The sequence below is a fragment of the Vanacampus margaritifer genome, chromosome 16 (genome assembly GCF_051991255.1).
Source record: "Vanacampus margaritifer isolate UIUO_Vmar chromosome 16, RoL_Vmar_1.0, whole genome shotgun sequence".
In the NCBI taxonomy this organism is placed as follows: domain Eukaryota; kingdom Metazoa; phylum Chordata; class Actinopteri; order Syngnathiformes; family Syngnathidae; genus Vanacampus; species Vanacampus margaritifer.
In genome coordinates, this window is record NC_135447.1 from 9,498,976 (window position 1) to 9,514,988 (window position 16,013).

Below are 16,013 nucleotides of genomic sequence, written 5' to 3' on the forward strand. Positions count from 1 at the left end.
TCATTAAGGACGATTATGGTTTTAATCAAAGTAATAAATCCAGCAAACATTTATTTACAGGTTTCATTCATTCAAAAAATAAATCCTGTGAAAAATGTTCAGACAACAAAAATGTATACAGATTTTAAATAACTTTTAATGTAAACTTAATAATTTGTATATTTATTTTTAGATTTATAATAATAATAATAATTATTATTATTATATTTTATATTTGTAATGAATGGATAATTATAATACATTTACACGATTTAGCTCATTTTTAATGATTGATTTTTTAAATGACGATTAATCCAATTAATTTGATTTATTACCCAGCCATATGTGATATACGTCACAAGACCAAACAAATAAATTAGAAGACAAAAATTGCCAAAGAATCGAATCGATCAAACTAAAGTAAAAATAATTTGAGCAAAAAAAAGAAAGTGGTCAGACTAACAGAATAACGGAAAAATTGATGGTGTTCCACAGGGTTCCATTTTGGGACCTCTGCTATTTTCATTATATTTGCAGTGGGAGTTAGCGTCCTAACTGCATGATTTGCAATGCCAAGTGGAGCAATTCTAGTCTAACACAACTAGCTATGAAGCAAAACAAAAAACATTGCGCAACCACCAAACAAACATTTTTTATCTATAGGAAGCCAAATTTAAAAAGAAAAAGAAAAATCTGCTTAAAATGTCATCATTTGGAAAGCATCAACAACAGCACAACTTCACTGCTCATCGAGACTTTTATCATGTAGATGCTCCCATTTTAATGTTTGACTGCACACAACAAAAGCACGGCTGACCTCATCTGAGCTATATCATTGTGCTCCTATAGTAGAACAGACACCGTAAAGACCCCCTCCTCCAGAGACAGCTGACAGATTGGAGTTCCTGCCACAGAATAAGTGAAGTCAAGCATGTTCCGCGTGTTCCTGTTGACGAGCAGCATTGATTGAAACTTGGCATGGGATGCATTGTGTCATGTTCAAAAGTGATGAGGAGCGCTGGAATTGGTTGGGAATTTAGCCAAAGAATTGGCGGAACACAATGTGACCGCTTCTGTTTGAGTGAAGGCAACTTTTAATCACAATGCATCCAGCAGATATCAGGAGGGGGTTTAAGGAAGGAACTTAACTGTAAACGGTTGTGCATATGTGTGTAAATATCAATAACCAGAAAAACCTGATGGGGAATCAATAGTCAGTACGACAGAACCACACGGGGGTTGTGTTTAGAATACAAACCAAACAGCTGCTATACTGATCATCCAAACACAACCCGTATCCCAAAAGGATTTATATCAAAATACAAAATCAGTCAAACCAAAACAATATTGACCAGACACTAACTGTTGAGGACTTTATGAGGATGTAGCAGACAAGCTGATATATTTTCTTTTTGATCCGGATCTAAAGTAACATAATGTAATGAGAGCTTGCACAAACACAACAAATTGCCATTGCTGCATAATGTGCTGAAGAAGGCCCGGCCAAAATTATCGGCCAAATTATAATTATTATTTTCCAATGCAAACTAAAAATATTCTTCAAAAAACATTGGTGAACATTAAATGTTTTTCACAAAAGATTGGGAGAAATTGGCATAAAAATCCCTTAGAAGAACAGGAAAAATCTAAAATTTGAAAGGAAATTTGTTTTTCAATTTACAGTTGATGTCTGATATTCTCTGGGATAATTGACACACATTTAAATGCATGGGGGGGGGGTTTATAATATGCATTAGACATTTTTTTAATCGGACGATTAATCGGTAATCTGTATTTTTTTTCTGCCAAAAGTCAGTATTGTCAACGGCCAAAAAAATAATAATCCATATCGGTCAGGAGTCGGGACCTTGTGTTGAACAATTGAATCTGGATCCTGACCCGATTAAACAATTGACACATTTCGCTCATTATAACTGACTGTAATGTGAACCTGCCTATCATAAGAAATCAAAATCGACTTAAATGATACGAACATTTACACACACTCCTATTGGGATTCATAGCACGTCTTCACCGTGGTATCTATGGTTACTGTCATTAAATGTAACTTAAGTGATGTTTGCAGTAGCTTCATTGAAAATTCCTTGCGGTTTGGTATCCATGCACTTTCGTATGGACTATACCAAAGTGGAACTCACCTCCCACCACAAAAAAAACAAACAAACTAAGTACTTGTGACTCACCTTCCTCAGCAGAAGTCAGAGGAGCCCAGTCCAGGAAGACACATCCCAGCAGGCCAATGATCCTGTATGTCAGCTCCATAGTGATGGCGAATCGTGCACAATGGACTTGTGTCCTCTGTTTAGCCTTGAATGAACAATCAGATGGCACCAGCGTCTCGGCTGTGTTCTCGCTGACCACAGACCAGTCTGCATTTAAAGTGGACTACTGAGAGCCAAAAAACACTCTGGCCGGAGTGCGCTTTTAAAAAAGATAAGACGCCATACGTGTGACTAAAAAAATTAATAAAAAATAATAATAATAAATTTGAGGGTTAGTCCAACTTGACAAAGTCCTGATGGCAAAATCACAAGTTTTCAGTCATGATGGACAACTTGTTGTTTATTAATATGCGCTTCCCCTCACAGTCTCCAATTTTCATAGAGATCAGTCAAAAAGTCCAAATCTCCACAAGAGAATTTCACATTTTTATGAGTCCTTTCATGCTCATTTTTTTGTCAAACACAGCACAAAAAAAAAGGAGGCAACGTGCTCAGCCGTTCAGCCGCAAATGCACCACACTAGTTTGGTCGAGGGTGAAATGAGAGGAATCCAAAATAGGATAACGACAGGTCTTACCTGGCGAAAATTGTCAAGGTGGTGAAAAACGACTATAAACGAAACGAAGCAGTTGATGAAAGTTGTGTCGCCTGAAGACGCGTGCGGGGAAGCTGCCCACCCACAGGAGACTTCTCCTCATCCTCACCGCAGCGTCCAGAGTCCAGCGGAAGGCAGGAGGCAGCATTAGCAAGCTCCGCCCACTGCTGTCACCAGGGGATATCACGGACTACTTCCGGAAAAGTACCATCATAATAAAAGCAAGACCACACACGTTACAGTATTATATTCGACTCGTTTAAAATAGAACGACTGGTTTCCATAAAGAAAGGTATTTGAACTGGTGATAAAAACTTAACACTGTCAGGAGTTTTTCTTGGAGGCAGCGCTTTAAATAAGTGTATGTGGATGTTATATTGCTGTTTTTGTTTTTATTAACTTTCATCTCTAGCAACTGGCACAATATTAATACGTTTGAAAATCTGCATCTCTGGTGATGGGGATGTATTTCATTTTTTATTTTACATTCCAGAAATCATGTAGCCTATGTTATGTTCAGAGAAGATTCTATACTGGCCGTGTTTGTTTATCTATGCTCCACAAGGGGAAAGCAACCATTCCACATTGTATCCACAGTCTGCAAACCGAACGGATGGACAGATATTGTTGTTTTTTTGTTGAACAAAACGTTTTCTTGATGTTGCAACAAAATTCCATAGTAATGAAATTCAACTTTTAATAAGAGTGGCACAAATATGGTGTATGCACATTTGCTGATAGCACATAAAAACAGAACACAGGCAACCCAAAATTATGAAAAGGTTTATGCCAGTCACACAGGACAGACAGGGTGAAACTATCCTCTTGGTATTTCACACATTTACTTTTCACACCAATGGAACAAGGTCTCAATTTTATTGTGACTATAATGGGAGTATATCATACCTAGGTGACACTCCTAAATTGCTCTTTGCATCCTTTCAATTCATAGGTGTGTCACTGCCTATCTCATTGTGTCATTTGTTTATTCCCACACAGACGCCTTGAAAGAAACCCTCTGTTTTATTTTGAAGTAAAATTCTTCTTATTTCCGTTTTTAGTTTCTCTTGACAACATAACGAGCAAGCCACTGCATGTGCAAGATGAAACCTGGTGGTCGACGTGGGTACTATCACTCTATCCCAATTTAGTTGGCCCGATTCTGTCCTGAATTTGGCCCTCATCTTGGTTCTGCTGGCGGTGGGGGGAGCGATCTGATTTTCTAGGCCACAATACATGCTCAGGCCTGAAGAATACAGCTTTCAAGGACAATCCCTTAGGCCAGATAACCTTTAACCTGGGATTTAAATGGCTGGAGCCTGTGAAATGTAGATACTGGACTTAGTGTACAATATTTCCATTCTGCCAAATATAGGCATTGCAGCCTCTGCAATATTCACAAGCTAGAGTCTGCGGAAAGAGTCTGTTGAGATAATATTGAAGTTGCATAATTAAACCCTGCCAGCATTCGAAATGAGCTTTCATGCGTTTGTACTAACTCAGTGGTTGCTTTGATACTTGTACGTCTAATGACATCTTTCTGGAATGTGCAATGTTTTTCTAACAAGCCATCTGAACATAGCATTTTTTAATGAGAACCATAACATTATACATTCATTACATCAGTGATGCAGAATAGGCTCTTTTTTTAATCTAATTAACGAGTCCTTTTCTCAAGTGGGAATGGATTGAATAACTTTTTGGTGAAAAAAAATACAGTGAAAGCTGCATTAATAATAGCAAATGCAAATTTCAAGTCTAAATGACAAAATATAAATAAGACATTAGAAATTCAGCTGACTAACAAGGCCAGGCAGGGTTTAATCTTGGCCAGGCGGGACCCGTCTTTCTTGTTTTTGGGGGGTTCGACTTGTGTATGTTTTTGGCAGAAGCTGAATTAGTGAGAAACTCAATACATTTCAATGGCTCTGTCATATTGACATCACCTCCAGCTCGCTTGTGAAAGAGTTCAAGCTATTGTCGATTAAAGCTGTCATATGTGGGCCAAGCAGGCCTTGTGGGGACACCGCAAACAACAAACCCAAGAAGAAGAGCACCGACTTATCTCTTGCAGTGCTTTGAAAGGAATCTGCAGCCATGGAGAACATATCATCCCACTCTAAGATATTTTTCCATTCCTCTTCAAGTTCTGTCAAGGAGGGAATTCTGAAAAGTGATCATCTGTCAGCCTCTTCTCAAAAGAAGAAGAAGGCAGGTCAAGAGCAGACTTTGTCACCCTAAATCAGATTAAAAAAAACGGTTTAAATGTGTTTCCGCTTCATTGAAGCCAATCAATATGGGTGCTTGTGAGAAGACGGCATGCAGGGAGGCTTTTTACTTTAGAGAGAAGACAGGTAGCTTGCTGGACAGATGTCTTTTGTCTCCGTGGAAAATGAATAGGATTAGATTGCTGCATTTAGGGGGCGGTGGCTGGCTAATTCCAGCCACTTAAATATGGGGCCAGAGGGGCCAGCTAACGCCACACTCAAAGCTGTATTCTTTACACAATTCCTGCCCTTTTACGACAAGTCCAATCCTATTATAGAAAGACGAGTTCAAATTGGAATGCTGCCTTTGCAGATAGATAGATAGATAGATAGATAGATAGATGGTGTCAATATTTAAATTTGCAAGCGAGGAAGAGCCCGCCATTAATCCACCGACCAATGGAGATTGTTAGCTTGTGAGCTAGCTTGTGAGCTAGCTGGTCGCTAGCACCTTGCGTAGGTGTGCGATGTGTAGGCCTCACCCAATTGCTAAACAAAGTATCATCTATTTTTCATTAGGGCGTGGTTTCGTGGTAGAGATTAATCACCTTGATTTTTCATGATTTTGAAGCCTTATTTTTTATTTATTTTTATTTTTTAATGTGTATGTGCGTGCGTGCGAGTGTGTGTGTGTGTGTATTCATTAGTTCACCTAAAACCTATAAAAAAATCCCATACCGTTCACCTAAACCGAACACTTCCAGCCAGAGTCGTGAGGCCGTCAGGAGACCCGAGGAAGGACCAAAGAACATTTTTTTGAAGATTTTGAAGCCTTATTAATCGCACATTCTCTTAACCAATCAAATTTGCTAAGGTTCATTGTTAAGAACATTCTTCTCTGTTGTGGCAAATATCAAAGACATTTATTTTCAGTTTACAGGCAATTTAAGAGATAATTAGTTGTGTGACGTACACAATATCAGTCAGCCAGTGACAATTGCTTTCAACACAAAAGGGGTAGGAAAGTGTTTGTTGAGTGTTAAACTTCACACATCTTTAGCATTCGTTTGCTCCACCTCCGATACTGCCTTTTTATCTTCTTATTCTGGGCTGGTCACTTTCACAAAACCAGCTAAACAGGGGGGTAAAAATTGGGGAAAGGGTGGTTTCAAATTGTGAAAATGGCTGAATGATCTTGACTTCTGTTGAGAAATGTTTTTTATCCACCGACAAAAGCTTTATGCCGTCATCCATTCCTGTTGGGTGACAGAAAAGCAATTCTATGGGAAAAACAATGTAAACCCAATTCGTCAGGTGTGTTTCTCATCCGCAAACAAAAAAAAATGGAGCCCTTCTCGAATAGGATAAAATATCACATATGAATTGACTGATGTCTGTTAGCTCCCCATGGTATACAGATATAGAGCTGTACATGACATAAACCAGATTGACCAACACGTAACAAATGCGTGCACGGTTCGAAACGGCCAGCTGGGGCCTCATGGGCCAAATAGGCCTAAAAAATGGTTGGGGGGGCGGTTGACGTAAAGAATGAATGAGTTAAAGCAGCTCAGGGGCTGAAGTAAATAATAGAATATGACAATTGAAGGCAGCTGTTTGAGTCTCGACTCCCTACTGGAGCTGTCACGTTGCAACGGAGGTAACAAATGACGCTGATAGTCGCCATTTTCCCGAGACTGATGACTAGCAGCTGAATTTTTTGAATTTGTAAGCTAACCATGCAATGCTGGTTATAAAATATGTGCGGAATTAAAAAAGTCACACATCAAATATCTCATGCAATGGAAACATTCGTGTGACATGTAATTAATTAAACCTCATTTTTGGACTGAATGCTTTGCGGCACTCGGGGAAGGAGACAGTAAAAGCTCCAAATGACAACTGTTGTGCCTTTTGGTTTGGTGATGATGACACAGTCTTTGATCGTTTGTGAAACGCTGCACTGCTTCAATGGTTTCAGACAGAAGTCAACCACTTTTAAGTGGCCTCGGAAATCCTCCTTTCCAATTTTTTGGCTCGGGTTTCCACTACACACCAGGATGCTCATATATCAGCCGCTATTTCATCCAAGTTTTTCCCCTTTTCAGTCAAGCACTGTAGACTCAGAGTGATGAAATCAGCCTCTTTTGAAAAAAAAAAAAAAAAAAGAAAGTCAATAATTTCTCCTGGTAATGTAACAGGATGACATGAAAAGAATTTTACCTTGATCCTGCATAGTGAACCAAATCATCACGCTAATTCCGCTTTGCTAGCTTCTACGCTCGCTTACGTGGGAACTGAAATTGTATCCTAATCACCGGCTTGATTTAATGATACAATTTGGAAGCATTCCTTAAGCTTCTTCTCTAAGATTTATTTGGCTTGCTGGCAGCAATGACAGGATGCGTGCACTAAATTAGCGCAGCATTTCTGACTTGGAACAGCTTGAAATTTTCCAAATTAAAGAGAAAACACATGACCATGCGACCACGGGTAACTTTAAAGACATATATTACCAACATAGTTTCAGCCTTTTGTTCGTACGGAAACTATCATGATCGGGTCAATAAAAAAAGAGGTTTTGAAAAAAGCAGTTAGGGGGAAGTTTTTGAGTATTTTCTAATGATTTTGTCACAAAATGCCAATCAGAAGCCTGGAGAAAGTAATTTTTAATTGGATTAGTATGATTGGAAAGTTGAGTAAAATTCTTTGAAAGTTTAGGTCAGGGGTGCTCAAGTTGGGTCCTTTGGGTATTTTCTAATGATTTCCAAGTTGAAATTGTTGGTAATATGAGAATACTGATGAGGATCGAACCCACGACCTCCTAGTTAGGAGACAACCACTCTACCCTTGAAACATGCCGCCTCCGTTATCGTAATTTAGAGAATAACCTTAACCAGGGGTGCTCAAGTTGGGTCCTCGAGAACCCCCTATCCAGCCTGTTTTCCACGTTTTCCCTCCAGCCAGCTTTGCAGAAGCCTGATAACAATCCTGATCACGAATCCGTTAGTGGAGAGAAACATGGAAAACAGGCTGCATAGGGGCTCTCGAGGACCCAACTTGAGCACCCCTGGTTAAGGTTATTCTCTAAATTACGATAACGGAGGCGGCATGTCTCATGGGTAGAGGGGTTGTCTCCTAACTAGGAGGTTGTGGGTTCGATCCTCATCAGTATTCTCATATTCCCAACAATTTCAACTTGGAAATCATTAGAAAATACCCAAAGGACCCAACTTGAGCACCCCTGACCTAAACTTTCAAAGAATTTTACTCAACTTTCCAATCATTAAAAATTACTTTCTCCAGGCTTTTGATTGGCCACCGCCTGTACTTTTACTAATAATATTTGCTCACATACAGCAAAATGTACTACTGTACTTTTATGTGGCAATGAGTGTTTTCAGTTGAGGGGGAATGAGAAGTCGTTTCGATGATTTTCTAGTCATCCGTCTGTCTCGGAAAGAACAGAAGTGCGCATGTCACAGCAGCCGGCACGACGCATTCCACGGCGGTCTGTTTGCCGTGGACACCTGCTCGTGGCTGATAGGAGGATATCAGCCATACTTGTTCTCGACTCGACCATCTTTCTGCCTTATCGTCTGTTATCAGCTAATTGATGCTTCTTTTTGCAGGAGACGACGTCCTCCCCCAATAAATAAAGCAGAAAGTGGATGAATGGGTTTGTGTTAAGCTCCCATATCCTGTTTATAGCTGGAGTATTTACAAAAAAGTGTTTACGTCCATGACAGTGTTTACACTGCTTTGCGTTGTTTACAATGTTGTCTGCACATTCTGCTAGTCATTTCAGACTTCAATTATACATTTTGTTCTTCTTTTGCACATATCTTGCATCATTTTCAAATAAGAGGCTTGCCACCCAAAGTTAATATTTACTGTCAAACTGAAGACGAAGCAAAGAATGACATGTTATGTGTTTCAAACAACCACAAAGCCGAGCCTTAAACGCCTGGACGGTGCAATGAATAACATCTATAGTATGTAGCTTTAAACAACATATATTTGAACCCTAATGTAACAATAGTCACAGGCATATATTCTTTATCTTCTGCTCTAATATTAGCACATGTAATGAGTCACTTACAGTAGTTGTGAAAGCCTTCTTTGTTTGTGTCTGAGTGGCATCACATGCAATATCCTGCACCCAGAAGGAGCCGCAATTAAATAATCATGATGCACAAATTGTTTATTCTAAAAACGGTGATTTCATATAAATTTTGAGAATTGTATCATTATTATTTCTGTGTTTGAAGAAACAGACTAGCTACAAAAGCCGAATATTAATATATTACAAAATGTTTGATTTTGTGTATACGGGTTAGTATATTGTTTATTGGACAATGGTTATACTTCTCATCACTACTCTTTGTTTTGTTGGACTTTACTATAAAATGCGATTAAGTTTTAAGTGCTACATAACTTATAGTTTCCTTCTGCTTAATCTTCTAACGAGTCTCGGCATTAAATGACACTTCTCATCTTTTGCATTCATTTGCATTCGAATCAGGATCACCCTATGTGAGAGCAGTGCAAATGTTCTCTCACACACGCACGCTATTGTTTTACGCATTCAAAAAGATCCTCCGCGGTGTGCTTTTGTCAAGAGAAAAATGGTTGCTGCGATGAGGAGGTGGGAGGCAAGAGCTCAGCATGAGTTTACAAACGGGGAAGGAGCGCCCTCCTGTGGTCGCAGCGACAAACAACAACACCGATTACGCAACACATTTCGATCTGACATCCATCAAATAAACAAGGCTTCGGAGTCCATTTTCAAAAGCATTTTAAATTAATTTTATTATTTCATAGCTAATTTACAACAAGCGCTTCACTGAACTGGAACATTTTAATTTGCTTGATATTGTCATTGTTAAATATAGTTTTCTGCATCAGTCAACTTTGTTATAATCAGTCTTTTCTGTAAAAATTAATATACTTTCTTTTAATAAGGAATATCACACTATGATATGGATGGCTGAGAGAGATATTAAGAAATACACGGAACCCTCAAATAAACAAACTGAAAACATTCTATTCATGGCTGTGACTGGATGCTTGCTTATACATTTGTGTGTGTGTGTGTGTGTGTGTGTGTGCATGTGAGCAGATATGTGTCTGTTGGAGCTGTTAAACTGGGCTCTAGTTCTGTTGGATCCAGTAGTCTGCATCAATCCTGCATTGTCCACACCTAACTCTAAAGCCAGACGGCGTCATATTTACAGCAAAAACTCTCTCAATGTGGAAAATAATATAAAAATATACAGACGATTCCAAATAAATAAACAAAATGTAAATTGATATCCGTCATCAACAAGCTTCAGCTGACCCATCGTGAGCTGAAGGAAGTCAGTGTGCAAAAAAATCAAATCAAATAAATCAACAACAAATAATGTCAATACTTAACCTGCACTCTTAGAATTCAGTAAAATGAAAAACAACTCAACACAAACACATGCTCATAAAACCTTAAAATTCTTTTGCTTTTTCGCCTTTTTACCTGTGGCATAAAATGCTGTCAGTGCAATAAATAATTTGAAATCTGGACACACATATAACCTTCTTCTTTGCATAACATCATAACCATATTGCACTACAGTCTCCCTGGCACATGTACGCACGCACACCACCCATTTATCTATTATACATTAGAAGCGATTGTGGGTGTCATAAAGGAGATTTATTCTCTTATAGTATCATTTATATTTCATATTTTATAGACTTTCTCACACTCACACATATCTGCATTGTATAAAGTTTCCATTGGCTTCCAACAAATGACTGACATGTCAAATATACTCGTGAGGTCTCCTTTACATCAACGTGGAACTTTTTGCTGAGTGAGTAAATCCCGCAAACCAAACTGCTAATTTAAACAAAGGAACCAATGGAACATATTTTGTGTGTGTGTTTTATTTTTTTTATATTTTTTTACAGACTATAGTCTTGTTAGAAATTGTCATAAAAAAGATATATGTGTATATATATATATTTATATTTGTATTTATATATATGTATAGACCATTTATTTGTGACTTAGCTGTAATGTGTATGGTCACAAGAGGGAGAAAGCAGAGTAGAACTGGAAGCAAGAGAGTAAAAGAAGACCTGTACCTCCCACACACACGCACACACACGCACACGCGCACACACACCATGACACCATGGCTTTTAGTACGGCCACCGGAAATCAGCGTGAACGTCTGTGGCCGAGGGATTGGCTCGTAAGAGTGACGGGTGCGTTCAAGCTCTGCTGTTTGTGCCCAGAGAGTTGATAACATTCATCCGGGTTTGTGACCAGACAAAAGGTCAGAACAGACAGCCCCCCACCCCGACTGAGGGGGTGTGATTAAGTTACAAGTATACATGTTTTCGGTGCACGAGTGTGTGGACGGGCGTGGCCGTGTGTGCATAAGAGGCTAAAATGTATGTCGAGAGTTTCTGCTCTGCTCACAAGTGACCGTGTCGCTCTTCTTCATCATGAGACATGCTTAAAAAGCTCGCCCACGCTCGACTTAAAGCGGAAGTCAAATCCAAATTTCTCCTTAAAATATATTCTATGCAGCCCCACTAGTCCAGACAAGGTATTGTGATTAATATTGTGTTTGTGGAATATGAGTTAAGCAGCAAAATTCACTTGTTTTTATACATCTTAGGGGGCGGCCATTTTGTCACTTGCTGTCGACTGGAAATGACATCATAGTTGCTCAGGGCTCAGGTAATGACAGACTTATATATGAAGGGACTAAAAATGCAGCTAGCGGCCATCTTACGTTACCACTCACTAAGCTCGTCTAACTTGAATACATTAATGAGTTGTCATGTTGTTCACCGCCTGTTTTTATACATCTCAGAGGGCAGCCATTTTGTCACTTGCTGTCGACTGGAAATGACATCATAGTTGCTCAGGGCTCAGGTAATGACAGACTTATATATGAAGGAACTAAAAATGCAGCTGGTGGCCATCTTACGTTACCACTCACTAAGCTCGTCTAACTTGAATACATTAATGAGTTGTCATGTTGTTCACCGCCTGTTTTTATACATCTCAGAGGGCAACCATTTTGCCACTTGCTGTCGACTGAACATGACAGTTGCTCGGGTAACGGCACGGACTGATATATGAATGGACGGACGATGGCGCTTACTCACCATTGGGAGATTTGGGGGCCATTTTACGTTGCCACTCACTAAGCTGACCTAACTTGAATATATTGATTTCTCTATTGCGTTTTCACGCTATTTTCTCACTCTATGGAAAAGGCCACCACATATGAGATATGGTTGTACCATTAAGTCTGGGAGAACCACTACTGTACATTTCACCACCAAAAAAAAAGACCTAATTTTCTCTTATCATGTATATCTCCGGGTGCTACTCACAGATTCGGCTGTGTCATGTTGTCAGAACCATCAACGGTCAAGTGAAGGTTTAGCCAATCAGGATTTTTTTTTTGAAAATGTAAACCTACCCTCTTGTGAGTCACAATTCCCGATATTAAAATAATCTAATCTGAATGGTTGATGCAAACAGTGAAATTCACTCTTTTACAGGCTCTCAATAATCTATACAAGGATCGTACGCAAAACAGTGTTTTCAGCCCAAAAATAACAGAATATGTCAGTAACAGTGGCAACGTTTTCAGCCGTGAAGGGTCTACTTATAGTTAATTTATGTATGAATCCGTGGGTAACGACCAATCACGGCTCACCTGTTTTCTGAAGCTGTGAGGTGATTGGTTAAACCTTGTGCAACTGTGATGCCATTTTTAGTCAACAACAAGTGACAAAATGGCCGCCCCCTAAAATGTATAAAAACAGGTGGATTTTGCTGCTTAATTCACAATCCACAAACGCGAGATTAATTAGAATGTTTAGACTAGTGGAGGCACATACAATTTTGGGGTTGATTTTGCTTTTAACTTGACTTTTGAAAGGATGTTTTCCTTACAAGTTCCTTTCTTGTGTCCTGTCCATCCATTGTCTTTGAGGATGCATGCACAATGCATATTTATTTTTTCCACATTATAATCATTTTTAAATAAGAGTGCCTCACAATATTTGACAGGTGTTATTGGGCACTGAGGTTGTATTTTCCGAGTTCCCCTCAGACCCGCCCCCACTGATTAGCCCGTAGAAGACTTCGTTCGTCTGGTCTTGAGGATCTCAGCAGCACCCACACTCCTTATCTGTCCGGAAACAAGGCAGAGTGGACAGATAGCCAGCAGATGGTATACAAAAAAATGGGGGTAACCATAGTCTTTTAGGGCACCTTCATCTCAGGTGTAGGCTTCAAACTACCTTGGGGGTCCACCCATGTCACCCTGTTCTACCTTTTAATCTCTGCTCAGATGAGATATGCATCAGTTCACACTTGACACCAAAATGAATCTGGAATTAGTCCCGTTGATTAGACTCAAGTGTATGTGAGGAAAATTCTCGCCCTGCTAGATACTGAGGAACCAAAAACTGAGGTGGTTCCCGTCATATTCACATAAAAGCGTCTGACACCAACTGGCTTAAAGACATCCGTGTCCCCAGTTTGGGGTGAAATGGCTTTTTAGTGCCAAGTGTGAACATGGCCTCAGAACTCATGAACGTGGAATACTAATTAAGTCTGTTTCAGTCTAATTACACATCAGTGTCTGTCAGTCTTTTTCTGCTATCATTTTCACTGTGTCACTTCCTGTGTTTTTGTTATCTGTCTTCCTCAGTCAAGCACGGACTTTTCTGGAGGACGGCCCAGGAGGCGAGGCTGGCTTGGCGGTGAAGGGTGGCGTGAGTCGGTAGATGATATGCGGGGAGGAGGAGGGGGGGGGCATCACAGCCTCTCCCTGGTGGGAATCCAAATGTAAGGCCCTGATTGCTCCTCGATCACTGTCTTTACTTTGTGGTAGACTTCTTCAAAGCTATCCCCATCCACAACAGCTGCAGGACAGGGAAAGAGAAGGGAATCAAAAATATGTTCACGATTTGAAAGCAGGTGCCGACACTATTAGAATCTTGTAGGTGTGCGGCCTCATTTATATTCCTCCAACTGCTGGTATTTGCCCTGAAAATGTCTCTTAAATGTTAAACCATTCTGAGGCCTGTCAAAAGTCGTGCGGCAAAAATGTAAATGCAACGTTCATTGTTGCAAAAGGCGCATCTTTTCACATTTGTTGGTAGAGTTTAAAAAACACATATTCCAGCCATCTGGAGTGATCAAATAAGCTTGTGCAATGAACTGGAAATGTGTACTAAAATCTGTATTGAAAATCTCTCTTGCATTAAATGGAGCAATTTTATGACTAAAAGTGCAGTGGGGTGCAAATGCAGATGCTTTAGCTCACGTTTACCATCTGGTGTTGCCATAACCCAAATTCCCTGGTAAGCATGAAAGTCATGCACAGAGAGACAACTTTGCACCTTCCTTTCTGTTTTGACAGGTGCACACATTATTACCTGCACCAAGTAAATTAGGTTTCTTTGAGAATGGGTTTGTTTGAAGCAAATACCTGACTACAGTTTTGACATACTGTATGTACTGTATGAACGGTGATTAGTAGACATTTGGCCAAGAATGTTTCCAGTTTTTTTTTTAATGATTATTCACCCCCCAAACTTTGGTAGTGGACTCATTTAATACCAAAGTATCAGGATTGGAGAAATACCTGGAATAATTGTGAAATACATGAAGTTACCACGCCATACTTTTGGGAAAACTGATGGTTTTATATATATATATATATATATATATATATATATGTGTGTGTCAGCTATGATTCAATTGTGCAATTGTGTATTTACTGTCTGCCTACTTGACAAGAAGAATTACCCACAGTCACGCATTACCATTACTCCATCTGCTTTACCCTTAAAACTACTGATTCAAAAATAATCAAATTTTGGTAAAAAAAAAAAAGAAGAAAAAAGGACTACTTGGGTTAATTTGTTTTGTATCAAAAGCATATTTTTTGTTTTCTTTTGTAAAAAAAAAGAAAGTGTGTGTTTGTGTACAAAACAATCCAGAAATTTGTGTCAAATTGACCTAAGTGGTCGGTCAGTCCAATTTTTTAAATTTTATTTCAATTTTATTTTTTTAACCAAAATTATTTTTGACCTAGCAGTTCTAAGAGTGCTGGGTCAAAAAGAACCCAATTTTGGTTTAAAAAAAAAACGACCGGCCAGCTACTTGGGTTATTGTTGACTGAGCAGTTTGAAGAGTGCTGGGTCAAAAATAACACAATTTTGGTTGGAGAAAAAAAAGAAGAAAATGGACCGACCCGCTTCTTGGGTCAAATACAATTTCTGGGTTGTTTTGTATACCTCAACCCAATTATTTGTTTTCTTTTGCGCCCAAAAAAATGGGTCGTTGTGCTTTCTTATGTGCAAAAAAAAGTTGGGTTGTTATGTACAAAACAACCCAGAAATTGTGTCAAATTGACCCAAGTAGCTGGTCGATTTTTCTTCTTATTATTTTTTTAAACCAAAATTGTTTATTTTTATTTTTTTAAAAACTTTTTTTACCTAGCACTCTTAGACTGCTGGTTCAAAAATAACCCAAGTAGAGCACCGTTCCTTTTTTTAAAACTTTTTTTTACACAAAAGTGTCGTGTACGAAACAACCCAGAAATTGTGTCAAGTTTACCCAAGTAGTGGGTCGGTCCAATTTTTGATCAAAATTGGGTCATTTTTGACCCAGCAGTTTTAAGAGTGCTGGGTCTAAAATAGCTGGGTCAGAATGTTGGGTTGGGTCCAATTTTTGACCCAGCAATTTTAAGATGTAGTAATGGATGAAACCTAATTTGCTTTTGGCAATTAAATATTCACACAAACAAATGTTCAACCTTTGGCGTAAAAGTATTCTGGTCTTACCGGAGAAACACTCGAGGAAGTCTTGTTCTAGTTTGAGGGCTCGGTCCATTCCTTTCCTGGCTTGCTCCTCTGTCAGCCGAGTGTTAATCTCTCTGTTCACACAAGCAAAACGACCCGTTT

The 16,013-nt window shown here is 39.1% G+C and overlaps 2 protein-coding genes across 3 annotated transcripts in view; both read right to left on the minus strand.

The window, feature by feature from the left end:
- Positions 1-2,953, minus strand: part of ephb4a (eph receptor B4a) — a 41,054-nt gene extending 38,101 nt beyond the window's left edge. The window contains exons 1-2 of one of the 2 annotated variants that reach the window (XM_077546471.1): positions 2,800-2,953; positions 2,184-2,369 (exon numbers count right to left, since the gene is read on the minus strand). In XM_077546471.1, the coding sequence (XP_077402597.1) occupies positions 2,184-2,262 (79 nt within the window). In that variant the 5' untranslated portion in view covers positions 2,263-2,369; positions 2,800-2,953. The remainder of the gene's footprint in view (positions 1-2,183; positions 2,370-2,799) is intronic. The other variant, XM_077546472.1, reaches the window with a different exon arrangement.
- Positions 2,954-10,098: 7,145 nt separating this feature from the next.
- dlg4a (discs, large homolog 4a (Drosophila)) overlaps positions 10,099-16,013 on the minus strand; it is a 40,721-nt gene continuing 34,806 nt past the window's right edge. Inside the window, exons 21-22 of the mRNA XM_077546259.1 lie at positions 15,894-15,985; positions 10,099-13,964 (exon numbers count right to left, since the gene is read on the minus strand). Of these exons, the coding sequence (XP_077402385.1) occupies positions 13,858-13,964; positions 15,894-15,985 (199 nt within the window). The 3' untranslated portion in view covers positions 10,099-13,857. The remainder of the gene's footprint in view (positions 13,965-15,893; positions 15,986-16,013) is intronic.